Source organism: Pipistrellus hanaki (genome assembly GCF_964339955.1).
Source record: "Pipistrellus hanaki genome assembly, chromosome: 9".
Classification (NCBI taxonomy): domain Eukaryota; kingdom Metazoa; phylum Chordata; class Mammalia; order Chiroptera; family Vespertilionidae; genus Pipistrellus; species Pipistrellus hanaki.
The window spans coordinates 12,264,853-12,290,959 of record NC_140511.1 but is presented as its reverse complement, the minus strand read 5'-3'; the positions used below and the strand labels follow the sequence as shown (position 1 = coordinate 12,290,959).

The 26,107-nt window shown below is 47.6% G+C and overlaps 1 protein-coding gene across 1 annotated transcript in view; it reads left to right on the top strand.

Moving 5' to 3' along the window:
• Positions 1–17,981, top strand: part of HTR3B (5-hydroxytryptamine receptor 3B) — a gene marked incomplete at both ends in the record, with an annotated part of 38,631 nt that extends 20,650 nt beyond the window's left edge. The window contains 7 exons of the mRNA XM_084893909.1: positions 5,323–5,367; positions 5,681–5,790; positions 6,211–6,380; positions 7,323–7,480; positions 16,415–16,625; positions 16,759–16,941; positions 17,746–17,981. Coding sequence (XP_084750035.1) covers positions 5,323–5,367; positions 5,681–5,790; positions 6,211–6,380; positions 7,323–7,480; positions 16,415–16,625; positions 16,759–16,941; positions 17,746–17,981 — 1,113 coding nt within the window. The remainder of the gene's footprint in view (positions 1–5,322; positions 5,368–5,680; positions 5,791–6,210; positions 6,381–7,322; positions 7,481–16,414; positions 16,626–16,758; positions 16,942–17,745) is intronic.
• Between the last annotated feature and the right edge of the window lie 8,126 nt (positions 17,982–26,107).

Here is a 26,107-nt window from a genome sequence, read left to right as displayed (position 1 = left end):
AGATATAACACAATTTATTTATCCATTTATCAGTTGATGGACACTTGGGTGATTCCCATTTTTGAATGTCATGAATAATGTTGCTATGAACATTCCTGTACAGTTCTTTTGTGTAGACTTAGGTTTTCATTCTCTTGGTTATATACTTAAGAATGGAATTGAGCCGAAACCGGTTTGGCTCAGTGGATAGAGCATCGGCCTGCAGACTCAAGGGTCCTGGGTTCGATTCCGCTCAAGGGCATGTACCTTGGTTGCGGGCACATCCCCAGTGGAGGGTGTGCAGGAGGCAGCTGGTTGATGATTCTCTCTCATCCATGTTTCTAAACTCTTTATCCCTCTCTTTTCCTCTCTGTGAAAAGTCAATAAAATATATTAAAAAAAAAGAAAAGAATGGAATTGATGGGTTATAACTATGGTTAACATGAACTATCAGACTTTTCTCAAAGTAGTGCACCGTTTTATAAACCTACTAGCAATGTATAAGGGCTTCAATTTCTCTACATTCATGCCAACGCTTGTTTTTTTTCTGGCTTTTTTATTTTAGCCATCCTAGTGGGGTGAAATGGTATCTCATTATGGTTTTGATTTGCATTTCCCTAAAGACGAATGACATCAAATATCTTTTCATGTGTTCTTCAATCATTTGTCTATTCCCTTTGGAGAAATATCTATTGAAGTCCTTTGCTCATTTTTCAAATTACTATTTTTACTTGGATAAAATACACATAACATAAAAGTTGCCATCTTAGCCATTTTAAGTGTACAGTTTAATGATATTGATTACATTCTTATTGTTGTGCAACCATCACCACCATGAATCTCCAGAATTCTTTTCATATTGCAACACTAAAACTCTATGCCCAACAAAGACTAACTTTCTATTCCCTTTTTCTCCAGCACCTGGCAATTACTATTCTACTTTCTGTCACAAAAAATTTGAGTACTCTAGGTACTTCATATAAGTTGAATCATATGGTATTTGTCCTTTTGTGACTGGCTTATATCATTTAGCAAAATCTCAAGGTTCATATATGTTGAAGTATGTGCCAGTATGTTCTTCCTTTTTAAAGTCACATTAATATTTTGCATACCACATTTTGTTTATCTATTTATTTGTTAATGGACGTTGGGGCACTTCCATGCTTTAGTTGTTATGAGTATGCTGCTATGAATGTGGGTATATAAATATTCATCCAAGTCCCTGCTTTCAATTCTTTTTGGATATTTACTGAGGAGTTAAATTGATGGACCACATGGTAATTTTATTTATATTTTCTTTTAGGAACTGCCACATTATTTTCTATAGCAACTTTATATTCCCTCCAATAGTGAACACGATTCCAATTTCTTCACATCCTTACCAACACTTGTTTTCTTCTTTTAAAAAACAGTAACCATCCTAATAAGTGTGAATTTCATTGTGACCCTTATTTACGTTTCCCTAATGATTAGTAATTGTATTAGCCAATCAGACTGCTGTGACAAATATCATAGATGGGGTGGCTTAAACAACAGGAGGTTTGGAAGTCCCAAGATCAAAATTCTACCCAACTTTGTTACTGGTTAGAGTTGTCTTCCTGGCTTGTAGATGACTACTTTATCACTGTGTCCTCACATGGCGGAAAGAGAGAGATCTTCCTCTCTTTCTCTTCTTCTAAAGCTACCAGTCTTATTGGAGTAGGGCCTTATCCTATGACCTTATTTAACCTCAATTACCTCCTAAAAGCCCTGTCTCCAAAGAGTCATAGGAATTTTGGAAGGACACAGTTGGTCTATAGTAGTGACGTTGGTCATCTTTTCCCCTGCCTATTAACCATTTATATAGTCACGTGTTGCATAACAATGTTTTGGTCAATGATGGATGGTGGTGGTCCCATAAGATTATACTAGGAGCTGAAAATTTTCTTTTTTTTTTTTTTTTTTAATTTATTTATTTATTTATTTATTTATTTTTTACATATTTTCTTGATTTTTTTTTTTTATTGCCCCCCTCCCTCCCTCCCACACATCCCCTCCCTCCCCATAGTTTTATGTCCTAGTAATATCATAGCACAACCCATGACTCACGTGTCTGTGATGATGCTGGTATAAATAAACCTACTGCACTGAATCATATAAATGTATAGCACATACTCTATGTACAATACATAATACTTGATAATGATAATAAACAACTATGTTACTGGTTTGTGTATTTACTATATATATTTTTATTTTTATTTTAAAGTATACTCTTTCTACTTATAAAAAAAATTTACAGTGAAACAGTGTGCTGTGTTATACTGGCAGAGCCACATGCATCTCATGTTACTGCAATTGATTGCATCATTTCCTCTGGTGCTTGATTTATTCCCCTGTTATTTTGTATAGTAACATGCTGGACAGGCTGTAGTCTAGGATCAATAGCCTATATCATAAGCCTAGGTGTGTAGTAGGCTATACCATTTACGTTTGTGTAAGTGCACTCTATGATGCTTGCACTATGATAAAACCACCTAATGACACATTTCTCAGAAATTACCTAGTTATTATCAGCGTATGACTACATATATTCTTTGGAGAAATGTCTATTCAGTCCTTTGGTCATTTTTTTCCTGTAATATATTTTCTCATAGAGAAATTACATTTTGTCCTTACAGTTAAAAAGAAATCAATTGGAATTGTATATTTAACCATGAAGTCAATAAATATTACATAAAGCACATAGCCTTAAAGCCTTTGTAGATGTCCTTTTGTATGCTTTATTTTGAATATTGAAAATTTCTAATGAAATACAACATTTCAGATTATTTTTACTACAAAGCTTTCTCTTCAAATTGTTATATTGTTTATGGTCAAATTTGATTATCATTTGAAAAGCTAATGTTGTATTGTAAGTAGCTGCTTATAATCTCTAAGACTTATAGTGCTTGCCAAAGCACTTACAAGTTGTTCTTTTGTTTTCTTTTAAAAATATTTTACATTTTAATTTAATAAAACTAAAATAACCCCCCAAAACCAAATACCCCCCACTTTCTACCTCTTGGAACCACCAATCTGTTCTCTTTACCTATAAACTTGGATTTTGTTGTTGCTGTTTTTTATTTTTAGGTTCCACATATGAGAGACATCATATGGTATTTGTCTTTCTCTGTCTAATTTATAACTTAGCATAATACACTCAAGGTTCATCCATGTTGTTGCAAATGGCATTCTACTCTTTTATGGTGGGATAATATTCCATTATATATGTGACACATTTTTTTATCCATTCATCCATTGGTTAGCACTTAGGCTATTTTCACAAATTGGGTCTTGTAAATAAATGCTGCAATAAACATGGGGTGCACATATATTTTTAAATTAATGTATTCACTTTTTTTGAATAAATACCCAGAAGTGGAATTGCTGGACCATATGGTAGTTTAGATTTTTAATTTTTGAGGAAAGTCCATTCAGTTTTGCATAGTAGTAGCATCAATCTGCAGTCCCACCAACAGTGTACAAGGGTTGGTTCCCTTTTCAAAACACCCTTGTCAACACTTATTATATCTTGTCTTTTGATAATAACAATTCTAACAGGTGTGAGGTGATATTTCATTGTGGTTTTGATTTACATTTACCTGATGATTAATGATGTTGACCATTTTTTCATGTGCCTATGTGTGTCTTCTTTGAAAAAAAAATGTTTATGCAGATCCTCTGCCCATTTTTAATTAGATAATTTTTTGTTATTGAGTTATAAATGTTCTCTATATGGATATATAACCCTTATCAGATATATATTTAGCAATTATGTTCTCTCATTCAGTAGGTTGTCTTTTCAGTTTGTTGATGGGTTTCTTTGCTGTATAAAAGCTTTTAATTTTTATGTAGTCCTGTCCCACTTGTTTATTTTTGCTTTTGTTGCTTTTGCTTTGGGTGTCAGATTTAAAAAAATCATTGCTAAGAACTATTTCAAGGACCTTACTACCTATATTTTCTTCAGGAGTTTTATTGTTTTGGGTCTTACATTCTTTAATCCATTTTGAGTTAATTTTTGTGACTGGGGTAAGATAGTGACCCAGTTTCATTCTTTTGTATGTGGCTGTCCAATTTCTCCAATGCCATTTATTGAAGAGCCTATCCTTCCCCCACAGTATATTCTTGGCTCCTTCGTTATAAATTCATTAATCATATTTGTGTGGGTTTATTTCTGGGCCCCCTATTCTGTTCCATTGATAGATGCCAATACCATACTGTTTTAATTACCATAGCTTTGTAATATAGTTTGAAATCAGGGAGCATGATGCCTCCAGCTTTATTTTTCTTTCTCAAGATTGCTTAGGCACTTTGTCTATCTTTAATTTGGGTTGTCTGTTTTGTTGTTGTTGAGTTATGAGTTATTTATATATTCTAGATACAAGGCTATTACTAGATATTTTCAAATATTTTCTTCCATTCTGTGAGCTGCCTTTTTACTTCTTGATGATGTCCTTTATAATGCAAAAGCTTTTAATTTTGATAAAGTCTCATTTGTTTTTTTCTTTTGTTGCTTGTTCTTGTGGTGTCATAGCTAAGAAGCCATTACCTAATTCAGAGTCATGGAAGACTTACTCCTGTGTTTTCTTTAAAGGTTTAATAAATTTTCACTCTTAAATTAAGATTTATGATTAATCTCAAGTTAATTTTTATATGGTATAAAAATTTTAAATCTCTAAGGACATAGTAGTTTTAGAATGTTCTTTACTAGATTAGATTTAAAAATTAGTAAGGAGGTTTTATTTTGTTTGTTCTTTTTGGGGGTCTATTAAAAAATCACTGACTCATTGCAGACATGGGACATCACATCTATTTATATCATCAAAATATACCTCATTTACATATCCTCATTTAGTCTATTTATAAGAATGGAAATCCAAACATAAGGTAACTGAGGAATGGCTGCCAATAGTGGCTGAGATAACAGGCATTGAAAGACATGAATAATATCTTGATTATAAATAAAAGCTGGGTCTCATCCTTTTAGCCCAGAATTTGCCACAAGTAAATATCATTTTTTAGTCTGATTAATGGCAGAGCAACTAATTAGAGTGGGAGAGAGATTAGCAAATCATTCAAGATGTCAAGTGCAGTCAAAGTGCCATTTTGTCACAGATAATATAGTAAAGCTCACAGTGACAGGTGTACGTAATAAACAGGGAACTGAAAATATTCCCATCTTAAAGAGTCAAGATAATGTTTCTAAAACCAGCACTATTAATTTACATTTGATTTCCTTCCTCGGAATTGTCATATTGTCGAGTTGGGCTTTGACTTGCTGACATGCTAATGTTTGGTGTATATTTTCTTTGTGCTTTGCAGGATGCACAGAACCAAAAGTTAAAGACTAATGTCTGGTACATTGAGGTAAAGGACTGCTTCCTTCTGTGCATGCTGCCCTTGATCTGTTGAAACATATTACTACCCTGAGGATTGGACTTTATCTTTGTGTTTATAGTTCCTTAGATCTGCAGCAAACCTAATTAGTTAGGATCCAGGTACATGTAGGCCATGTTTCCTGGTTGAGGCTACATCTTTTGGGGTTGGATGGGAAGTCCTCTATCCTGACAGTACCAACGGGCTGATCAGTTAGGCTATTTCTCCAAATCTCTTTTCAGTTCTTTGGTAAGGTTGATATTGCCTCTTTTTGATAAGTTTCCTTTCTGGCTACTCCTAACAGGTTTGGGATGATGAGTTTTTATCATGGAACTCCAGCATGTTTGATGACATTAGCCAGATCTCCCTACCTCTAAGTGCCATCTGGGCCCCTGATATCATCATTAACGAGTTGTAAGTGCATTGGCTATATTTCTGTGGGGTTTAGACGGCTTAGAATATTCAGGATAGCTTCTGCTTCCGTTCACTCATTGTTGCTATTTTTTGTTTCTCAACTTAAAGACCAACATATTGTTGGGAGTATTCAGGTTAAACGTACCACCATAGGTTGACATCACTTAAGATACAGATTTGGTTACTAATGCTTGAGGTTGCTCATGGGTTGTGTTTGTATTGTAACAGTAGCAAGTGAGTTCATTTACGAGGTGTCATTGCTGAGTCCATCTTTGCTTAGAGTGAATCGTCTCGGGGAAAGGTGACCCTGTCTTTGCGCTTCTGGGTTAGTCCTGGGTGTCGCAGTCTCTACCATCTCATAATCAGTTCTGTGCATCGGCTAAAGCTCTCTAACAACGAATCCTCTGGTGTTTCATACAGTGTGGACCTTGACAGACTACCCGACCTTCCCTATGTGTATGTGAACTCATCCGGGACCATTAAGAACTCCAAGTCCATCCAGGTGGTCTCTGCCTGCAGTTTAGAGACATACGCTTTCCCATTTGACATCCAGAATTGCAGCCTAACCTTCAATAGCATTCTGCACACAGGTAAGCTGGGAGAGGCACAGCCTGCTAGAGGCACAGCCTGTGCTGGGTGGTTGGCACACACAGGTGTGATTATATTATGCTACTCTTATTCTTGCACATAATTAACCTTTTGTAAACCTAAATTTCTTGCCATTAGTTGGCTCATGCTGTAATTCAGACCAAGTGCAGTGCTGTGGCCAGATGCACAGCCCAATCGCCACTTTTTAAAAATATATATATATTTTATTGATTTTTCACAGAGAGGAAGAGAAAGGGATAGAGAGTTAGAAACATCGATGAGAGCTGGGACCGGTTTGGCTCAATGGATAGAGCGTCGGCTTGGGGACTGAAGGGTCCCGGGTTCGATTCCGGTCAAGGGCATGTACCTTGGTTGCGGGCACATCCCCAGAAGGGGGTGTGCAAGAGGCAGCTGATCGATGACTCTCTCTCATCGATGTTTCTAATTCTTTATCTCTCTCCCTTCCTCTCTGTATAAAATCAATAAAATATATTTAAAAAAAAAAAAAAAGAAAAGAAACATCGATGAGAGAGAAACATTGATCAGCTGCCTCCTGCACACACACCCTGGGGACGTGCCCGCAACCAAGGCACATGCCCTTGACCGGAATCAAACCCGGGACCTTTCAGTCCGCAGGCCAACGCTCTATCCACTGAGCCAAACTGGTTTCAGCATCTGCTTTTTGTGTAGGAATACACTATCCGGCCTCTACAGCCATTGGGGATCTTATAGCAGTCACAGGGGCAGCTCCATCATTCTATGGATAGTGGAACCCAAACCCTACACCCATAGTTGTTTTTTCCATGGCTAGAAAGACTTTATTCCCACCCCTTTACCCCTAATTCAAATGGTTGTATGGAACTCCACCTCCATGAGGCTGTACCCGGCGGGCAGGAGTGAGAGGACTGGTTTTATGTTGGCGCCGTTGCTCCTGTGATTTCTAGTGGAAGATGTAGACCTGGCCTTCCTGCGGAGCAGAGAGGACGTCAAGCATGACAAACAGGCGTTCTCCAATGACAGCGAGTGGGAACTCCTCTCTGTGTCCTCCGCCTACAGCACCCTGCGGAGCAGCTCCGGAGATTTTGCGCAGCTTCAGTTTCACGTAGGTCCTTGCCCTTCCCGTCGCCGCTGCCCACTTCTCTGCCCTCTTTGGCCTTCTCTCCTCCATTGCTTATTCTCACTCACTATCACTCGGGAACAGCCGACTCTGGACGTCCACTTGCCTTCAGCATTTCAGAGGCCAGAGGTGCAGGCCCCGGCCCTGGACTCCGGCGGGAGCTGTTCCACCCGTGAATATAGAGGGAATGGTTTTCAGACACCAGACACGTGAGCTGCCACAGCAGGAACTCAGGCCTTTAGTTCACACCAACGCTGGCACCTACAATCCCTACGGAGGGGAACCAAAGAGAACCCACGCACAACAGCAGCACCTCAGGAGAACGTGTCTCTTCAGCGCTATTGTCCTGTTTCCAGTTTAGTAAATTATTAATTAATTCCAGATGCAGGTGCATAAAATTACCATATTATTAACTTGGGTATCTGGAGGGATTAGCTAACAAATCACCGGCAGGATCCGCAGGTACCGCTGGTGGTTTCCGGATCAGAGAGAACAACTGCCCTAAAAGGCTGTGATGCAAACCCCAACTGCTCAGACGTGCCACCCAGATGCTCTGGGCGGCCTTGTTCACAGAGGATTTGTCCTGCAGGGCTGGGGGCTGGGGGCTAGGGGTTGGGGGTGGAGCGCAGGACAGTGAAGCCCACTGCTCTGCACTCCCGAGAGCCATTCTCCCTTTCCCGGCCCTCCTGGCCAACCACCCTGGATGTGAGCAAAAGCAGGTTCCTGCAGCCCACAGACTCACAGCACTAGCACGCAGCTCTGCTTTCCTGCACAAAGTCTGCCAGTGGTGGCGGCAGTGTGGGGAGTGGTAGGAGGGGGCATCCTTTATGTCAGGAAAGGAATTCCATTGAAAAACAGAGACTACAGGCAGACCAGGATACACAAGATGAATTGTCCTGAAAATAAGGTTTTTGAGTAAGAAGGAAGGTTGAGACTAGACTAAGGTGCTATGGTTACAATGGATAATTGCATGTTAAGGTGTAGCGGCTGTGAAAGGCTGTGTCATTGTGGGCACAGACGCCACTGCATTGGAGAAAAGGTGCATGCAGCTCCCCAGGAAGGCTCTCGTTAAGTGAGAACCCCTGAGAGACAGCTGCTGTGTGACCCTGGCCCCTGTGTCCCCCTGGGCACTAGCTGATAGCCACTTATATCTTCCTAGTGGTGGGTCTGGGTTCTGGCCTATTTTGCTTGGTTTTTAGCAAAGCCTGTATTGTGGCTTGTTTGTCCACTTTTTTTTTTTTTTTTTTTTTTTTTTTTTTAAGTGAGGGGAAGGGAGTGGAGAAAAGAGAGCTTTTTAAATTTCAATGAGTTTCTTGGCTCAGAGTAAACACCTCATTAATTTTAAAGATATCAGCCCGCAAACATTATTAATGCAGCCGAATAATGGAGAGCATTAAAGGGAAATGTGAGGGAGCAGCACATGCAAGGTGGGGCACAGTCACCTACCAAGCACCCCGAGAACGCTGCACACGCCATTACCTGCACTGCACGGAGAGGGGGGGAAGCAGAAATGGGCAGGTACACGCACACACTCTCTGCATAGGCGGCCATTGTTGGTAGACACATGCCACCCTTCGCCCTCAGTACTAACCTGTCATCTCGACGGTGGCTGAGGACTGTGTGTACTACGCTGCCCAGCTGGGGAGAAAGACTGCCTACGGGAAGCTTCTGGGCCTGTGGCTCCCAGCACTTGGTTCTCCACTCACAGGGTCTGTGACGGGCGTGGCGAAGGCAGGCAGAGATAAGGTTTCCGGCTCCGAGAGCTCTTCCCTGGGCCCTTTGCCCGGGGCCTAAGGTGGGTGATCCAGCAGGGCTGGCGGCCACCTGACCCTCCAGAACAGACGGGGGCAAGAATCCTGAGCAGACTCACAGATCACATTTGGCTGGGCAGGGAGTTAGACTCGGGAGCTTGAAGATATTTGGTGGCTTTCCCAATCCTGTCTTCGTTGACTGCTGCCAGCCTCCCTGCTTCCCCAGTCCTGCTCTGTGCACCGTGGCTGGGCTCAGCTGCCCTGACTTCATCCCACACATCCTACTCTGAGTTCAGCGGCTGAGGCATGTGTCCTTCAGCACCCGTGGCCAATGACAAGACATTTGGAGCCCGGTTCCATTCAGACATTGGGCAGAGTCACCTCCCTCTGAATCTGATCACCTGCTGAGTCCCAGTCCAGGCTGAGACAGCAGGGGGTTGGGGACAGGTGGGCAGGCAGGAGCTACAATGATCTATCTGTTCCAAATACGTTGTCTGCCACCTGGGCCTGAGGTACACTGCTGCCATCGAAACCAAATCCAATGTTCTGGCTGCCCCCCTAGTTCCAGCTAATGTGCAATCGTATCTGCCAGCCATGGGGCACGTACTGCCGAAGCCTGGCATGGGGCTGCAGCCCTGGGGTCCCGAGCACAGCCCCCCTACCTACGAGGGTGTCTGCGAGCAGCCAGTGCCGCCGGAGCCAGCAGCCCCTGGAGGGAGGGTTTCTTCCAATACCCCTCGGAGGTGCTAGTTCCCAGAAACAGCAGGGCCAGCAGTCGGTGTCTGTATGCTGGCATTTTTGTTTTTGTTTTTTAAAGAATGAGGGTAGCCTTGGCCGGTTTGGCTAAGAGGATAGAGCATCGGCCTGGGGACTGAAAGGACTCGGGTTCAGTTCCGATCAAGGGCATGTGCCTTGGTTGCGGGCACATCCTCGGTAGGAGGCATGAAAGAGGCAGCTGATCAATGTTTTCTCTCATCGATGTTTCTAACTCTCTATCTTCCTCCCTTTCTCTCTGTAAAAAAAAAAAAAAAAAAAAAAAAAAAGGATAAAAAATAAAAGAATGAGGGTAGAAGGGGAAGAGGTAGGAATAAAATTAAGAACGCACGTTGGATAGAAGAGAGTGGACACTATGAGAACTAACATGAGTCCAACCACAGAGCCGCACACTGAGTAAACGCTCATTCAGGCAGGAAGGGGGGTTCACAGGCAGCTTCCAGGAAAATGCGGAGGGCCATTTGGGAAAGAAAGGTGCCTCATCTTTTTCTCCTGACGTGATTTTCTTTTCTAGTTTAGGATGAGTTGTTAGTTCAGATACCTATTCAATGCAGCTCATAAACTTGATAGAAGATCCTTCTGAGCACCACCAGGCCAAGAATGGGAGAGATGGGGAGAAGGAGGAGGAGGAGGAATGGCAGGGGATGGGAGGGGTGTGGAGAGAGAGAGAGAGAGAGAGAGAGAGAGAGAGAGAGAGAGAGAGAGGAGATATGAATTTAGAGCTCTAGAAATCTTTCCAGGGTCACTCAAGTAATTCCAGAATCACGGGCTCTGCTAATCCCCCTGAGCTATGGTCCAAATTTGAGAAACTCTCCCTCAGTGGAAAGATCTTAGATAGATGGCAGCCACTTCCCCATTCTTTCTGAATTAGGAATGTGGAGAGGGGCTTAGGAGAAGAGGAAAATGGGCTTCGGTATGAAGCCTGAGTCTGGGCGTCAAAATTCCAACTATGTCATAAAGACGGTCATGCAAAATTGAGTACTGGTGGGGTCTACCATCACAGAGGCAATTAGAGGCTAACCTTGGGGCCTATTCCATCTCCAAGGAGCTCTCCACACACACATTCTGAATTAGATTGATCTCTTTCATTAACAACAATAGGCTCCAAATACCTTTGTGTACTTATTATTACCTGGCTTTAATGGATAATGAAATTGTGGCATAATATTGCTAACACCTGAAGGGTGTCTAATGGAGAACACAGACTGAAACTAAAGTGCTTTTCCTTCCCTTTCTGTGAAATTTAAAGGCACCGGCTCCCTTAGTCCATTAGAAATGATGGGCTCTAGGTAGGGGCAGCTCCACAGAGAGCAGCGTCTCACTGAGCTGGCGGTGACGTACCTCCCCCAGAAGCAGGGCCATTGCCTTTGGCGTACCCATGGAGAGGTAGCCCTCAGAGGGTGACCTCAGCTGCAGAGCCCCCATTTGGGCTACTCCCAGGATCCCACCCCATTGAATAAAAATAGAATTATCAATAGACTACAATGCAACTCAACAAACAGCCTTTAAGCTCTTGTCTGTGCCAGGCTCCACGGTAAGCAAGCACGGAGGACACACACATGAGTGAAACAAGGCTCCTGGGACCTGTCATAGACCTCACAGTCGCTCAGGGAGACATACGAACAATCACCACGGGCGTGAGCATTTGCTCTGTGTCAGGCCCCGTTCTACGAGTTTGTACACGTAACCCCCACACCTGGAGGAGATTGGTGCTCTACGTGTCTGTGCTTCTACAAACGGATGAATTGGGCTGCAGAGAAGTTAAGTCATTTACCAGGGTAATGGGGTGGCTAGTGGAGCCTGGACTTGAACCCAGGCAATCTAACACAAGAAACGATGCCTAGTCCCATGTGATGATGATACAACTAAACATAACGCAGCACATCCAGTCCGTTCTTTGGCATCTGTGCACTGTGCGTTACTGCGCAAGGCCCTGCGTCAGTTTCCCAGAGTTGCCTCAACAGAGCACCACAAACTGTGACTGAAAAGCAACAGAGGTGATTCGTCTCATAGTTCTGCAGCCAGAGCCTGAAATCAAGGTGCCAGCAGGGTTGGTTCCTTCTGGGCTCCCAGGGAGGAGAATCAGTCTGTGCCCCCTCCTGGTTCCTGCTGTTGCTGGCAGTCTTCAGCAGTCCTTGGCTCACAGAGGTAGCACTGCGATCTCTGCCTTCATCTGGACACGGCCTTCTCCTGTTTGTGTTTCTTCCTCTTAAAAGGACTCTAGTCATATTGGATGAAGGGCACGTCTTCCCCAGTGCTACCTCCTCTGAACGGATCACCATTTCCAAGTTCAGTGACACGATGACCTTCCAGGAGGGCATGGGTTCTTGGACTCACTATTCAACCCTCTGCAGTCCACCACCCTCTGGCTCCTGGAAATTCGTGTCTGTCCCAAAATGCACTCACCCTGTCCCAGCTCCCCCAAAACATCTTAACCCACACCTGCTCCAACTCTAAGACCAAAATATCATCTTAATGTAAACTCAGAAGAACCCAAATCTCAGCATCTGAAGCAGGCACAGCCTCTGGCGAGGCCCATTCCCCTTCCTCTGGAGACCTGGGAAACATCTCACGCCAGAGTCTGGCTCCCGACCCCATGAGACGGGGAAGTTTCCTATGAACAGTCCTGACTCCAACATTTAGGATAGAGTCTGACACTCTGTTCATGCCCAATTCATGTCTCCTGAACAAGGGAATAAAGGGCTCTGAGGATTGAAAGAGATAATAAAAACAAAACATTTCTGAAAACTGGGGGATAAAGTTACTAGTTCTTTAGGCTATCCTTGGCTTGTAGAGAAAATTAGCCTGGAGAAAATTAGCCTGCTCCTAAATCAACCCAGAGGGAAAGGCGGCTCCTTTGCTCTTGAAGAAAACCAAAAACTACAGGCACTATTTTGTGTTTTGGGTTTTTTTTTTTATTTTGTTTTTAGTCATTAATACCAGCTTTATTTTAAACACTGGGCTTTCTGCTGCATTAAATACAAACTCTTGAACAACACGGGAATTAGGGGCTACCCCACGTGCCCAGTGCAGCTGAAAATCTTAGCATGGCTGTTAAGTCTCCCCAAACTAAACTACAGTCATCCCTCGGCATGTGTAGAGGATTGGTCCCAGGACCCCTATCGATACTGAAACCCACAGATGCTCAAGTCCCTTCAATAAATCCTAGTCAGCCCTCTGCATTGCAGTTGGTTTAAATCCATAGATGCAAAACCCAGGAATATGGGGTGGAGGCTGATTGTATATTTATTGAAAAAAAAGTCTGTGTATAAGTGGACCTTTGCAGTTCAAATCCACATTGTTCAGTGCTCGACTGTATTGGAGTCTTGGGTTCAAATTAGTCAGTAGGCCCAAGGAAAATTCAGCAAGCTCTGTACAGGCACTATTTTGTCTGTCTTCGGAACGGGAGCTTCCTTGCCAAAGGTAGGAAGATGGATGAGGCTGTTTTGGAGGGCCTGTCTAGATTCACCATTTTATAAGCCAAGCACAGACAGGAGGGGTTTCTGCTCTCTTACACCATAAGCTGCCTCTTTCTGTTCCCACCGTTTTCCTTCTGCTTTCAGCTACTGTTGACCCAGCGATGAATACCCTCCCAACAGGACTGGCTACAGAGTTTGTGTGACCTTAGTGCAAAGTGAAAGGCAGGGCCCCTTGACAAAAAATCACTATGACTTTCAAAATGGCACCAGCAGAGCATTAACAAAGTGCCCAGCTCCATGCCCGGGAGCCACCTGCCCCCCGACCTCTTCGCTCTTGCCACAGCTCTCCCCGCAAGTGCATCTTCCTTGGTTCTGGCCCTGCTTTACCCTCATTCCCTGCAGCCGCTTCTGGCTGGGGAGCAGTCATCTCAGCTCCTGCTTTTTCAGAGGAGCTCCACTTGAAGAGCTTTACCATAATCTCAACTGCACCCAAGGTGCTCAGCAAGGCTACAGTGAACTGCTCTTTCAGAAAGGGAAGCAGCCTGGCCCAGCCAGTGTGGCTCAGTGGTTGAGCACTGACCTATGAACCAGGAGGTCATGGTTCATTTCCCAATCAGGACATATGCCAGGTTGCAGGGCTTTATACCCAGTGTGGGTGGGGCGTGCAAGAGGCAGCCAACCAATGAGTCTCTCTCATCATTGATGTCTCTATCTCTCTCTCCTTCTCCCTTCTTCTCTGAAATCAATATTTTAAATAGTGAAAATCAGGCATGGAGAGGTTAAATATCTCACCCAGGACCACTGAAACCAGCACGGGTAGGACCTTGGGCCGAGGGCTCTGGAGCTCTGTTCCCTGGACTACGTCTGGACTCTCTGCTTTACCAACGTGCCCGCCTATACTTTTCTTTTCACCCCTCATGCAGCAGCCACCATGAAGCCTCTATGGTCTTCTGCTTCTACTCACCAGAGACAGCAAGCTTGGTCACCCCCCAAGCCCAGATCACCAGCCTGGGCCCACACGCCAGGACCTCATGGACTCTGCCCACTAGGCACCCTGCTCACTGCCCCCATCCAACCACAGCCAGGCACAGCGGGATGAGGGGGAGCTAGGGGTGCAGGTTGATGACAGCTCATTTTGTTGTTGTTTTGCTGTTGATTGCACTTCGGTAGAAATGGGTTTTAACCAAATTATTGCAAAGCAGTGAGTGCTGCTCTGGTTTAGGTACCTGCAGCCAATTATGTTTAATGTGAAAGACAACAGCCAGACTGCAATCCGCCAAACACTCGGCCTGTCAAGCACCACTGAGACGAAATATGCTCTCAGACCCAGTGGCAAAGGGGGGGCGGGGGGGAGGGGGTCCCGCTCTCATCGGTAAGGTGCTGTCTGACCTCCCCCATGCAAGCTCTAGCCCTGCCACTGTCTGCACCATCCCTGGCCTCTGTCTGGCTTATTTCTCTGTGGTTCTCTTCCAGAACAGGAGACAGAGGGGGAAGAACACTGAACTCAACTCAGAGGTCTGGCCAGATCGAGAGTTGTAGCTACGCTGTATGAAAAAGAACCCTGGGCTGGAATCGGGAGACATCGGGCTCTTCCCAGCTCTGCCGCTAACTCACCTCACTGAGGGCTGAGCTTCACTTGTTAAAATCTGTACAGCAGGACTATGAGGTTACCTGCCAGCAAGCGCGCAGGGAGGATTAACTAAACCACACCATGTGCCTAAGACCACTCCGAAGGGTACCCTCTGACACGTGGAAAACCTATTGCTTTGAGAATCAGAGAAACGGGAAATTTCAGACATTGTTTTTTTCCCCAAATCCAAAGAGTAAAGGTCCCAAACCAGCCATTTGTTCAGCAAGCACTCATGGAATACCCACTGCAAAATAGGTGTTCCTTTTGGCTCTGTGGGAGATCTAACACATTGCTTTTCACCCTCAGAGGGTCCAACGCCTGGTGAGAAAAGCAGCCCTGTCAGTCCCTGGTTTATCTCAAGGGAGGAAACAGTTTGTGTTTATTAAAGACAATTCCTGTCATCATCCCAGAGAAATGTGATTTTATGAGGCTCAGATTTCCAGCTACAAAACCCACTCAGCACCCACGCCGCAGGCCTCGCTGGGCCTCTCCAGTCGGCCTGTGGCGGGTCCCCTCCTGCCCCTGCTCCCTGCTCCGGAGACTGAGCTGTGGCCTGCAGGGACGGGAGCCCAGGCCTTGTTTGGCCAACTGGGACTCAGGCAGAAGATTGGAGGGAGTGGGTGCTTGTCTCCCCGTTCTCTCTCTGTGGAGTCGCAGTCAGGCTGGCTTTGTCCCTAAGAGGAAGGCACAACTGCTGCAGCCCTGTCCACACAGCTTCTCTCAGGTCCCTTCAGGCCTAAGGGGTGGAACAGCTCACCGGTGCCCCCGACCCTCTGGGACACTGCCCTCCTTCCTGTGGCTTTCCTGTGTCCCGCCCACACCCTGTAAACCGTCTCTTTATTAAGTCCTCCTCAGATTTCCCAAGTCAGTTATGCTTTGCTCCTGCCCAGACTCCGACGGATACACTCACAGGTGCTAAGCAGCTCATGTTCCAAGCAAGAAGACAGACTAGATCCCAAACACACACTATGCTGCATCACACGTGGTTTAAGAGGGAAGATTTCAGTGTAAGCCCTGGTTTTAAACAGTTTCCCACTCACCAGCTCTGTGAGCTTACACAAGCAATTTCATCTCTAGGAACCTGGGATTTGATGTCTGCGAAACGGAGATAATAATGCTCAGCCCTAGAGCTGCTGGGAGGATTGGCTGAGACAAAACAGGGAACTCTTAGTCAGGTGCCTACCAAACAGTAGGTGGTTCTAACCTACAAAACAGTCTCCTGTTTCTGAGCCACATAGACTTTTCACATTACACAACACGGTCAGGACTTCTTGGCTTTGGTTTTGGCCAAACGTTAGTCCATCGGCTTAGACCCTCTTTCAACAGCTTCCTTGTCCCTGTCCAGGTGGTGATTCGCAGGCGCCCGCTGGTCTATGTGGTGAGCCTGCTGATTCCCAGCATCTTCCTCATGCTGGTGGACCTGGGCAGCTTCTACATCCCCCCCACCTGCCGCGCCAGGATCGTGTTCAAGACCAGCGTGCTGGTGGGCTACACAGTTTTCAGGGTCAACATGTCGGACGAGATGCCACAGAGCACAGTGCGCACCCCTCTGATTGGTAAGCAGCCTTGGGGTCGCCAGACATTTGTCTTGCATGACTCGTGGCAAAGATTTGCTGCTGCGTTTCAGATCTGGGGAGGGAGGGGCCCCCGAGACCCCAGCTAACTCCGCCTCCTGGTTCCTTCCCTCAGGCATCTTCTTCACCGTCTGCATGGCCTTCCTGGTGCTCAGCTTATCCAAGTCCATCTTGTTGATCAAATTCCTTCACGAAGAGCAGCACAGCGGGCAGGAGCGGCCCCTCTTATGCCTTGGAGGGGACACCGATGCTGATGGGCTTATAATGGATCGCAGGGCCCATCTTGATGGGGTGACAGGTTTGTGAGAAGCTTTGAGGTCCCGTTCCCACTGATGGAGCACTGGGCTGCGTGAGAAACCTGAACCATCTGCTTGTCGGCCTCTGTGCTGCGTTTGACATGGCCTTTCTGGGGACTGAAGGCCACTGACTCCTGCTGGCTTCCCAGAAAGTCTCATTTCAGCTTGGAGGTCAGGTCCTGGATTCCCTTAGCTTGTTTTATTTCCTAAGTGCCGTGTGCACGGGCGCATGCATAAACACACTGTGTGGCTTTGGATTGCAGTAGCTTAATGTGCAAAGGTTTAAAAATCATCTCTGCCACGAAGCTCCGCTTGGGTCAACCTGGGCTGTCCCCAGCTCCGAAAGCCTCCTGCATGGGTCTGGCCTAGACACCCCACACAGATATGCTCTCCAGGGCTCCCTTCGGCAATTTCACCTCTAGGAACCGGGGATTCCCGGTCTATAAAATGGAGATAATAACATCCAGCCCTAGAGTTGCTGTGAGGATTGACTAAAACAAAACATGGGGAACACAGTCCGGTGCCAAGCAAACAGCAGTGGGAAGTAAATGGTAGCTTCTTCTAGTTATTATAATTATTAGTAATATTGATATTAGTTTTATGTAAAAACTTAAAAGGATTTTTTTCTACATTCTAAACCCCTGAGCAGGTGGGAAGAGATTCCTCGCCCCCAACTCAACCCACTGCCCAGTTTCACCTACAACCTTTCTTGAAGGGGGAGGCCATCAGCCTCAGTGGGAAGTCTGAGGGGCCTGATTGACTGGTGTTGTCCCTGGTTGACTGGGGTGTTCTCCTCTCTCATGCAGAGTCCACTGTCTCTCAAGAGCACCAGGCCCACTCCGGGACCCTGAAGGAAGTCTTGTCCCAGCTTCAATCCATCAGCAAGTACTTCCAAGCCCAGGACCAGGCAGCCCAGCAGGAGGTCGGGTGGTTGGCCCTCCTGGAACGAGTTGACCGGCTGCTCTTCCAAGGCTACCTGGTGATGCTGGGACTCTACGCCGTCACGCTGTGCTCCCTCTGGGCTCTGTGGAGCCGCCTGTGAAGGCGGGTGTGGCTGGCCTCCGTCCATGTGCTTTCACAGCAGGCGGAGGCTGAGAATTTTGTGGGGAGACTAGAGGAGAGGAATGGTGGGTTAAAAGCTCTCCAGCCCCTGCTGCCTCTTTTCATTCAGTCCAGGCATGCACACCTAATGAGAGATTAAATGACCCAGGAGTAATGTAGTCATGATGAAAATGCATAAACAGTTTGGGGCATACAGGGAACAGTGATCCCTGTTAGCAATCTCTTTCAGAAAATTCCCAAGTACATCCAGCACTTAGCGTGTATGTTTCTGCAGGTTTATTTAAGTGTAAGATCCTTCCATCTCCCAGCCCTGTCTTGATCACTTATTTAGTCAGTCCTTCAACAAAACCTTTATTGGGTGTCAAATAAATTCTAGGCATTGTATTAAGCATACCAGAAAATACAAAACAGGTTAGTCACAGCTCATCCTTCCCTTGACTGGATTCCTGACCTTGCATCAACCTTCAGTTCCCTTACGTCCAGGCACCTCCCTGCCCTGTTCCCTGGCTCACACTCCATCTCAGCAGCCCGAGCCTCTCCACCAGCCTGTATCCCGAAGCTCTTGTCCCACTGTGAGCCATCTTCCTCTGCTGCCCCAGCAGCCAGGGCATCACTGATGGAGGGAAACCAGGTGCTGAGACTCCCAGCGCAGTCTAGGTCACACAGCCAGCACACACCACTGCAAGGCACTGAGCTGGGGGACAGGCTCAATGCATAGCCCTTGGGTTCAAGGAATTTATAATCTGCTATCCTGTTTCAGTCTGCTTGGGCTGCCATAACAAAATACCACAGGCTCGGTGGCTTAAGCAAAGCTCTATTTTCTCACAGCTATGGAAGCTGGAAGTTCAAGATCCAAGTGCTGGTGGAGTTAGTTTCTTCTGAGGCCTCTCTCCTTGGCTTGTAGATGGCTGTCTTCTCCATGTATCCTCATGTGGCCTTTTCTCTGTGTGTGCCTGTCCACATTTCCTCTTCTTATAAGGACACAGTCATATGTGTCCTCATGACCTATTTGACCTCATGTCCTAATGACCCCATTTAACTTTAATTACCTTTCTAAAGGCCCCATATCCAAATACAGCCACTTTGTAAGATATAGCATATATATTTTGTGGAGACACAATTCAGCCCATAACTCTGACGTGATTATGGAGGCTGGAAGGCTTGAGACCCTGGGAGAGTTGTAGTCTGAGTCTAAAGGCAGTCTGCTGGCCGGGTTCCTCTCGGGGCAGGTCAGTCTTTTCCTATTAAGCCTTCAAAGGATTGGATGAGGCCCACTTACTTTCTGGAGGATAATCAGTTTTATTCAAATTCTACTGATTTAAATTTTAACCCCATCTAAATAAATAACTTCACAGAAACATCTAGAATGCCACAATGGCCTAGCTATGTTGACACATAAAATTAAACAACCCCGGTGGCTTCTTAGCTTCCTATCTGTGCCCACAGCTCCTCGTCCTGAACAAAGGAACCCTGATCACGTGGCACCTGGGTAATAATCCACTTCTGGCTCATACTCTTTCGTAGCCAAATCTGCATTGATTCACCTTTTTTGTGGCAGTTCCAGTGGCTTCACATCCTGAATCCAAAGATTAGAATTCAAGCCTTCCACAACATTTCCCTCCCCCTACTCTTAACTCTTCATTTCTCACTGCTCCCCATGACAGTCTGCGGTCCAGCCACGCCGACCAGCTGGCCATCTCCTTGGGAGGCCTTTCCTTCCATCTCAGCCTCTCCCCTAAGTTCACTCACCTGAGTGTCACTGAGAGTCCGGCCCACAGCAGCCTCCTTCTCCCAACTGTTGTCACTTTGTCACCTCATGACCCTTCCCTCTTCTCTACCTTCAGTCTTACATTCCCCGTTTTCTTACTCCCTTGGAATGCTTTGTGGCCGTGTGTGTGTGTGTACATCACTTGTCAAATAGATCACGCATACCTAGGACAGTAATTCTGTTTTCTATTTCTAGTTTATCCCTCAGCTCTGCCCAGGTCCACACAGAGTTTTGCTTATGGTGATTCTGCAATAACTATTACAGAGCAACTCATTCTAGCTCATGGACGATGTACATGTTTCCAGTGTGTCTTCCCAAGTCTGAGGGCCAACACCGACTTAAGGCCAAACATCCAGTCCCTCACCATCTCTCACTCCAAGGCAGCCAGGGAGTTGGGTTGGAGAGCACAGTGGGCTGGCTGACACTCACCAGTCCTAACACTGCCACAGAGGATGCAGAAGTCCAAAGCTGTTTGCTGAAAACTTTTCCAGCACTCAAATTGCCTTTTAAAAAAATCTGCCTCCCTCTTTCCCCCTGCCCCCAAAGAAAAAGAATTTAAATTCAAACAGCCTTTACCTGCATCCTCTCTCTCTCATTACCTCCCAGTTAGTGCTCAATGCCAATTGCCCATGAAATTCCACTGCTGCTGTTAATGAAATGAGGAGCATAAGAAGTTTGTGAGCAGGAAGTGTCCATGCAAACCTCCACCTGTCTCCCTCCTCACTTCCTACTCTGTGTCACTGGCTTCCTCCGCCTCGGCCTGCTCAGTTAGCCTCTGAGTCCATCTCTAAGTCCCCCTCCACTTCCTCAGTTGCTAGAGGAGGAAAAAGCCAGTGGCGAACTCCCCACTATGGAGTCTCCTTCCTTTCCAGTCGTGTCTTGGAGAAAGCACCTGATTTTGATTGTGGTTCCACCACCGTCTATTGAGGGACCTTAAGCTTGACTTCTTGGAGCTTCTGCTTTCACTATTTGACAGTGGGGCTCTACCCACATCACAGAATTTTAAAGATCAGCATGAAGCAATGTATTCAACAGCACTTTGAAGAGTAAATAATACACCGCAAAATAAAATACCTGCTTGCTATGAGCAGATGGGTTCCAGGTTTGAGTCTTTGTGGGCTCCCGATCCAGCCACCTCTATTAGAGTCCAGTTATTGTCTCTGGTACTTCCCGAAGCGTTTTATTTCCAAGGTCAAGGCTGGAGCCATCACATGCCTCCTTGTAGGGGACTTCAGGGGAAGGGGGCTGCCAAAGGGACTTTCTATCCCACTTCCATCACAGCTCCTTCCTTTGCTCCCTTCCCAAAGAAGATCTTTCAAGCCCTGGTTGGTGTGGCTCAGTTGGTTGAGCATCATCCCATGCACCGAGAGGTCACTGGTTTAAATCCTGGTCAGGGGCACATGTCCAGGTTTTGGGATCCATCCCCAGTAGGGGACATGCAGGACGTAGCATCTCTCTCTCTCTCTCTCTCTCTCTCTCTCTCTCTCTCTCTCTCTTTCTCCCTCTCTCTCTCTCTCTCTCTCTCTCTCTCTCTCTCTCTCTCTCTCTCTCCTCTTTCTCTAAACTCAATTAAAAATATTTTTTAAAAAGAACATCTCTCAGGTTTTTTACATCAGCTTCTGAGAAGCAGCCCTTTAGGAGTGAAGCTGGGCTCCAGTGTGGCCTCCTCTGTTCACGTGCCAAGTGATGCTGATCTCAGCACGGCAGGCAGGCCAGGGCCAGCTCTACACTGGAGCACAGCCGTTACTAACAAGTGGCACCTGACTGGCATGGCCCAGTGGTTGAGCATTGACTATGAACCTGGAAGTCACGATTCGAGTCCCAGTCAGGGCACAGGCCTGGGTTGTGGGCGGGCTCGATCCTCAATGTGGGGCGTGCAGGAGGCAGCGGATGAATGATTCTCTCTCATCATTGATATTCCCATTTCTCCCTTCCTCTCCCTTCCTCTCTGAAATCACAACACACACACACACACACACACACACACACACACACACACACAAGTGGCATGAAAGTCCTCCTTCTGGGATGATGTCCCTCTACCATGGGAGGAAGACGGGGTGCTAGGAGCCCGTGTTTACACAGCAGCAGTAGCTCAGACCCTCCATGTGTTTATAAATCTCATGTTGCCTATTTCATGGGGGAAGGAAACTGAGGAACAGAGCAAAACCGGGATTCTCCCAGCTGTGAGTGCTCCTACCATCTGCTGCTTCCCAGAACCTAAGCAGGCTCAGCACTCACCGAGAAACCACAGCTCCGATAGGGGATTGGGGATGCGGGCGCCTGGAATAGTGGTCGTTAAGCACGGCCCCCAGCTAGACGAGCAGCCTCTGCTCATCCTCACGTCTCAGAGTAACTGCTGGGGCTGCGGCTTCTCGGAGCCTCTGCAGCCTTTCGGGTGACCGTTCGAGGGTCTTGCTCTCCTCCCAGACGGCCCATCTCCTTCCTGGTTGTGCAGAGGAGAGGAGCTTTGGTGGGGAAGGAGCTGTGCCCTCACCTCTCCCTGGTCTAGGACACAACCACCTGCATAGTCTGCTCTAAGCCTGGACAGGTCAGACCAGGAAGCAAACGAGAGAGCTGCCAGGGTGAGAGCGCAGGGCAGAGACCCTCCCTCAGCACAGGGCTCCCGGTCCCCTCACTTCTCAATTTATAAACACACGGAGGGTCTGAGCTACTGTGGCCCTGAGGTGTCTCACAACTCCACATCTTGGGCTTGCGGGTCAGGAGTTTCCCCACCAGTTCCTGGACGGTGGATGGTCACCGCGGGGCAGAGGCCTCAGTGCCATGTTCCCTCCAGAAAGGCGGTGCCTCCCTCTCTGCCAGGCCAGGCACCTCCCTGCCCTGTTCCCCGGCTCACCCTCCATCTCAGCAGCCTGAGCCTCCCAGCCTGTTATTTACCTGCGAGGGAGGCGGTAACAGCTTCGTAATTAGCAGAGCAATAGCACGGAAGCTCTTATGAGCAGCCTCACCTCGCCACGCTCTGGTGTCTGTAATTGAAATGACCCCCGCCGGCAGCTAGATTGGGGGACTGAGCAGCCCAGTGTGCTGCCCGGCCCTCCCCTGCCCTGTCAGGGGGGTGATGTAGTTAAGTTTGCGCTTCATTTGGCAGAGTCAGTAAACGGGAATGCAGGGAGGGCTCCACAGCGCGGGGGAGGGACTGCTGGACAGGGGCGAGCTCTGTGACAGGCCTGACTCCAGATCTGGAATCAGGGCCAGCGGTGGGGGGGGAGAGGAGCCCCCTTGGCCTCCCTACCTCTCCCCCGGCCCAGTGCCAGGCTCCAAACCCAGGAGTGCTTCCGGGCTCAGGGGGCTCATCAGCTCCTCTCGGGGCCACTGGGGAGCAGGCTGCACGTGGACGGCCGGCCCCGGTCAGACTGCACTCCGGTCACCCAGCGAACCCTCATAGGAACGCTCCAGACCGAGAGCAAGGAAGGCCTTCCACTGCCCCTCCCCTGAGAGCAGACAGCCTCTTTTCTGGAGGACCCAGTTGCCAGCACCACAGTCAGGTGCCTTGTTTTCCCGCAGCACCCCCCGCTGTAGGGGCAAACCCCGAGCCAGCCGGCCTCTGTGTCATGGCCTCAGTGCCTCCAGGGTCCTCCGTGGGCACCCCTCTCCATGTGTGATGTACAGACATAGCCCCTTAGTTCAGCCAAACCCGCTCCTCTCCCCAGAGCTCACTCTGGGAACATGGGTGGAGGCAGGCCTGACACTGTCATCCTTCCTGATCTGTGGCACCTGTGCCAGCCTGGCCCAGAGAACGGGCACAGGGTTTAAATGAAGGAACATGTGCCCCCGTTTCCCAAATGGAGGCCAGCAGTAGAGGAGGCGCCTTGCTGCCCTCACCCATCACAGCACTGGGTGGGTGTAGGGAGGGAAAGAGCCCCAGGTGACAGGGTAGGCCAGCTGCTGCCACCAACCATTACCCTGAGCCGCTCACTAAAGCCGGCATTCTGTCTCCTCTTCAGTCCCCAAGGCTGCCCAGTGCCTGCTCTCACCGCCACCTTGTCTCAGCCCCCGTCCCCAGGAGAAACCAAAGCTCTCTCCATCAGACCTGGCCCTGCTGGTGAGCTTTCAAGTGCCCATTAGGTTTTATGGGCGCTGCTTGCAGGACTGCAGGAGGAGATGGCTCTGGGGCTGCAGTGCAGGCCCCCCGGGTCTCCATACAGCCTGCCCATCCTTCCGGCCACTCACCCTCCCTCTTGCCTTTCAGCTGCCAGGACACTCTCCCGACACCTGGACTTGCCTCTGGGGTACCAGGCAGAGCCCGGGCTTGCCACCGTGGCTTTGTAGGCCTGGGGGCTCCGGGCCTCTTTTGGCAGCAGGGTGGGCATGTGTGTGGGCATGTGTGATTTAGGTGGTAACTCAAAGCTGGAGAGGAACGAACCAGCTCGTTCAAAGCTCTCATGTTGTAGATGAGGGCAAGAAAGGATAACAATAAGCCCAAGATAATGATAAGACGGTGGTAATGATGCTGATTACCCACTGCCTGCGGGTTCCAACATTGTGTCTAATGTGGCCTACGGTAGGGTAAACGTGTAGATGCAGAAACCAAGGCCCAAAGAGATTAAGTAACTTGCCTAACCTCGCACAATGAGTAAGTGACAGAGTGGAGTTTGAACTCAAGGTTATCTGACGTAATATCCAGCTTTGTTAGTGTCCAGATGCATCCAGTACCGCTAGTGTTTAGAGAGGTGATGATAATAAGTGCCTCTCTGTCCCAGGGAGCTGTGGCAGTTACAGGAGCTGTGGGGGTGGGAGCCACAAAGGTATGAGCTGAGCCTGAGGAGACCTGGGGTCTTCTGCTCCCCAATGCAGCTTGAGGTTTGACCTGCTGTAAAGATGCCCCACCCCAGTGCCCTCGAGGGTCCTGGACCAGAATCCCGGGGTCCCCATCTGCTCCCAGCCCCGCCTAAAGAGAAGCACTCAGCTTGGTGGTGACAGAATTGGGAATTGGGAAGGCTCCCATGAAATGAGAGAACATGCTTTGCAAAGTGCTGCTGCTCTCTGGGCTCCTGGAATCGCCTCCAGGGGAGCCAGGGGCGGGGAGTGTCCAGGATGACAATCAGGGGCAACAGCAAAGGTGCAAATGTGATTGTGTCCGCAAATGGGCAAAGCGCTGGACACCTTTGGGGGCCTCTTCACTGAAGGCTAATTAGGCACCTGGAAGCAGGAAGTCAGAGGGTCCTCTTGGGGAAGCTACTCCAGGCCAGCAAGGCACTTCAGGGCCTGGTTCCAGTGTTTGGACAGCTCCAGAGAAGACGGAAGTGGGTGGCTCAGCTCGGAACCACACTCCGGAGGAGGAAGCTATCAGGGTGAATCACTCGGGAGGTTGCAGGGTCCTCCCGCCCCAACCTTGGTTTCTGAGGTTTTGTATGATGTGAAAAGACAGACCTGAGTTTGTGCCTGAGGAATGGTGTGTGTTAGTTTCACGTGGCTTATTACCACAGACTTAGTGGCTTAAAACCATACAGATATATTCTCTTGCAGCTCTGGAGGCCAGAAGTCCAAATTCAGTTTCACTGGATTAAAGTCAAGATGTTGGCAGGGCTGGTTCCTTCTGAAGGGAGAATTCATTCACCAGCCCTTTCAGCGTCCAGAGGTCACTCGCATTCTTTGGTTTGTGGCCCCTTCCTGTACATGCGGGGCTCACCATTCCAGTTTCTCCCTCTGTCAGCACAAGACCTTCTCCTCTCTGTTATCAAATGTCCTTCTTATTCCCTTTTTGCTACAGAGCAGCAAAGACACGTCATATAAGCCATCCATCTATCTATTAACAAATGTCTGTTCATACCTACTGTGTCCTAAAAGAGGTGATTCAGAATTGGGACTTTGCCAGGTTCTCTGAGTAAGACATTCACTCAACAAATATTGATTGAGCCCTAGTAGGTATCAGTCTCTATGACAGGTATTTGGGATACAAGTACCTATCCTATATAATAAAGATGTAATATGCAAATAGTCGTGAGGCTGTGAAGCCTAATGATCGGATCACGGATCAGCAGAAGAGTGGGGCATCGAGCTATAAGCCGGCAGAGAGCTACAGGAGCGGGCAGGGCAGCGAGTTATGAGGGGGGTCCAAGGGAAGGTGAGGTGGGAGGAGCTACAGGAAGGCAGGGGAGTGGGTGGAGAGCTACTGGAGGGTGGCAGTGAGCTACTGGCGAGCTACTGGTGCATAGATTTGTGTGCAGGGTTACTAGTAGTAGATAAAGCCCCAAAAGCTCCCTGCCCTCCCTATTGGTGGAGACAGAGAATAAAGAATCAATGTAAGTCAGTCATGTGGAATGGCACAAAGTGATGGGACCATGGAAAACATAAAGAAAATAGGGCAGGCTAAGAGG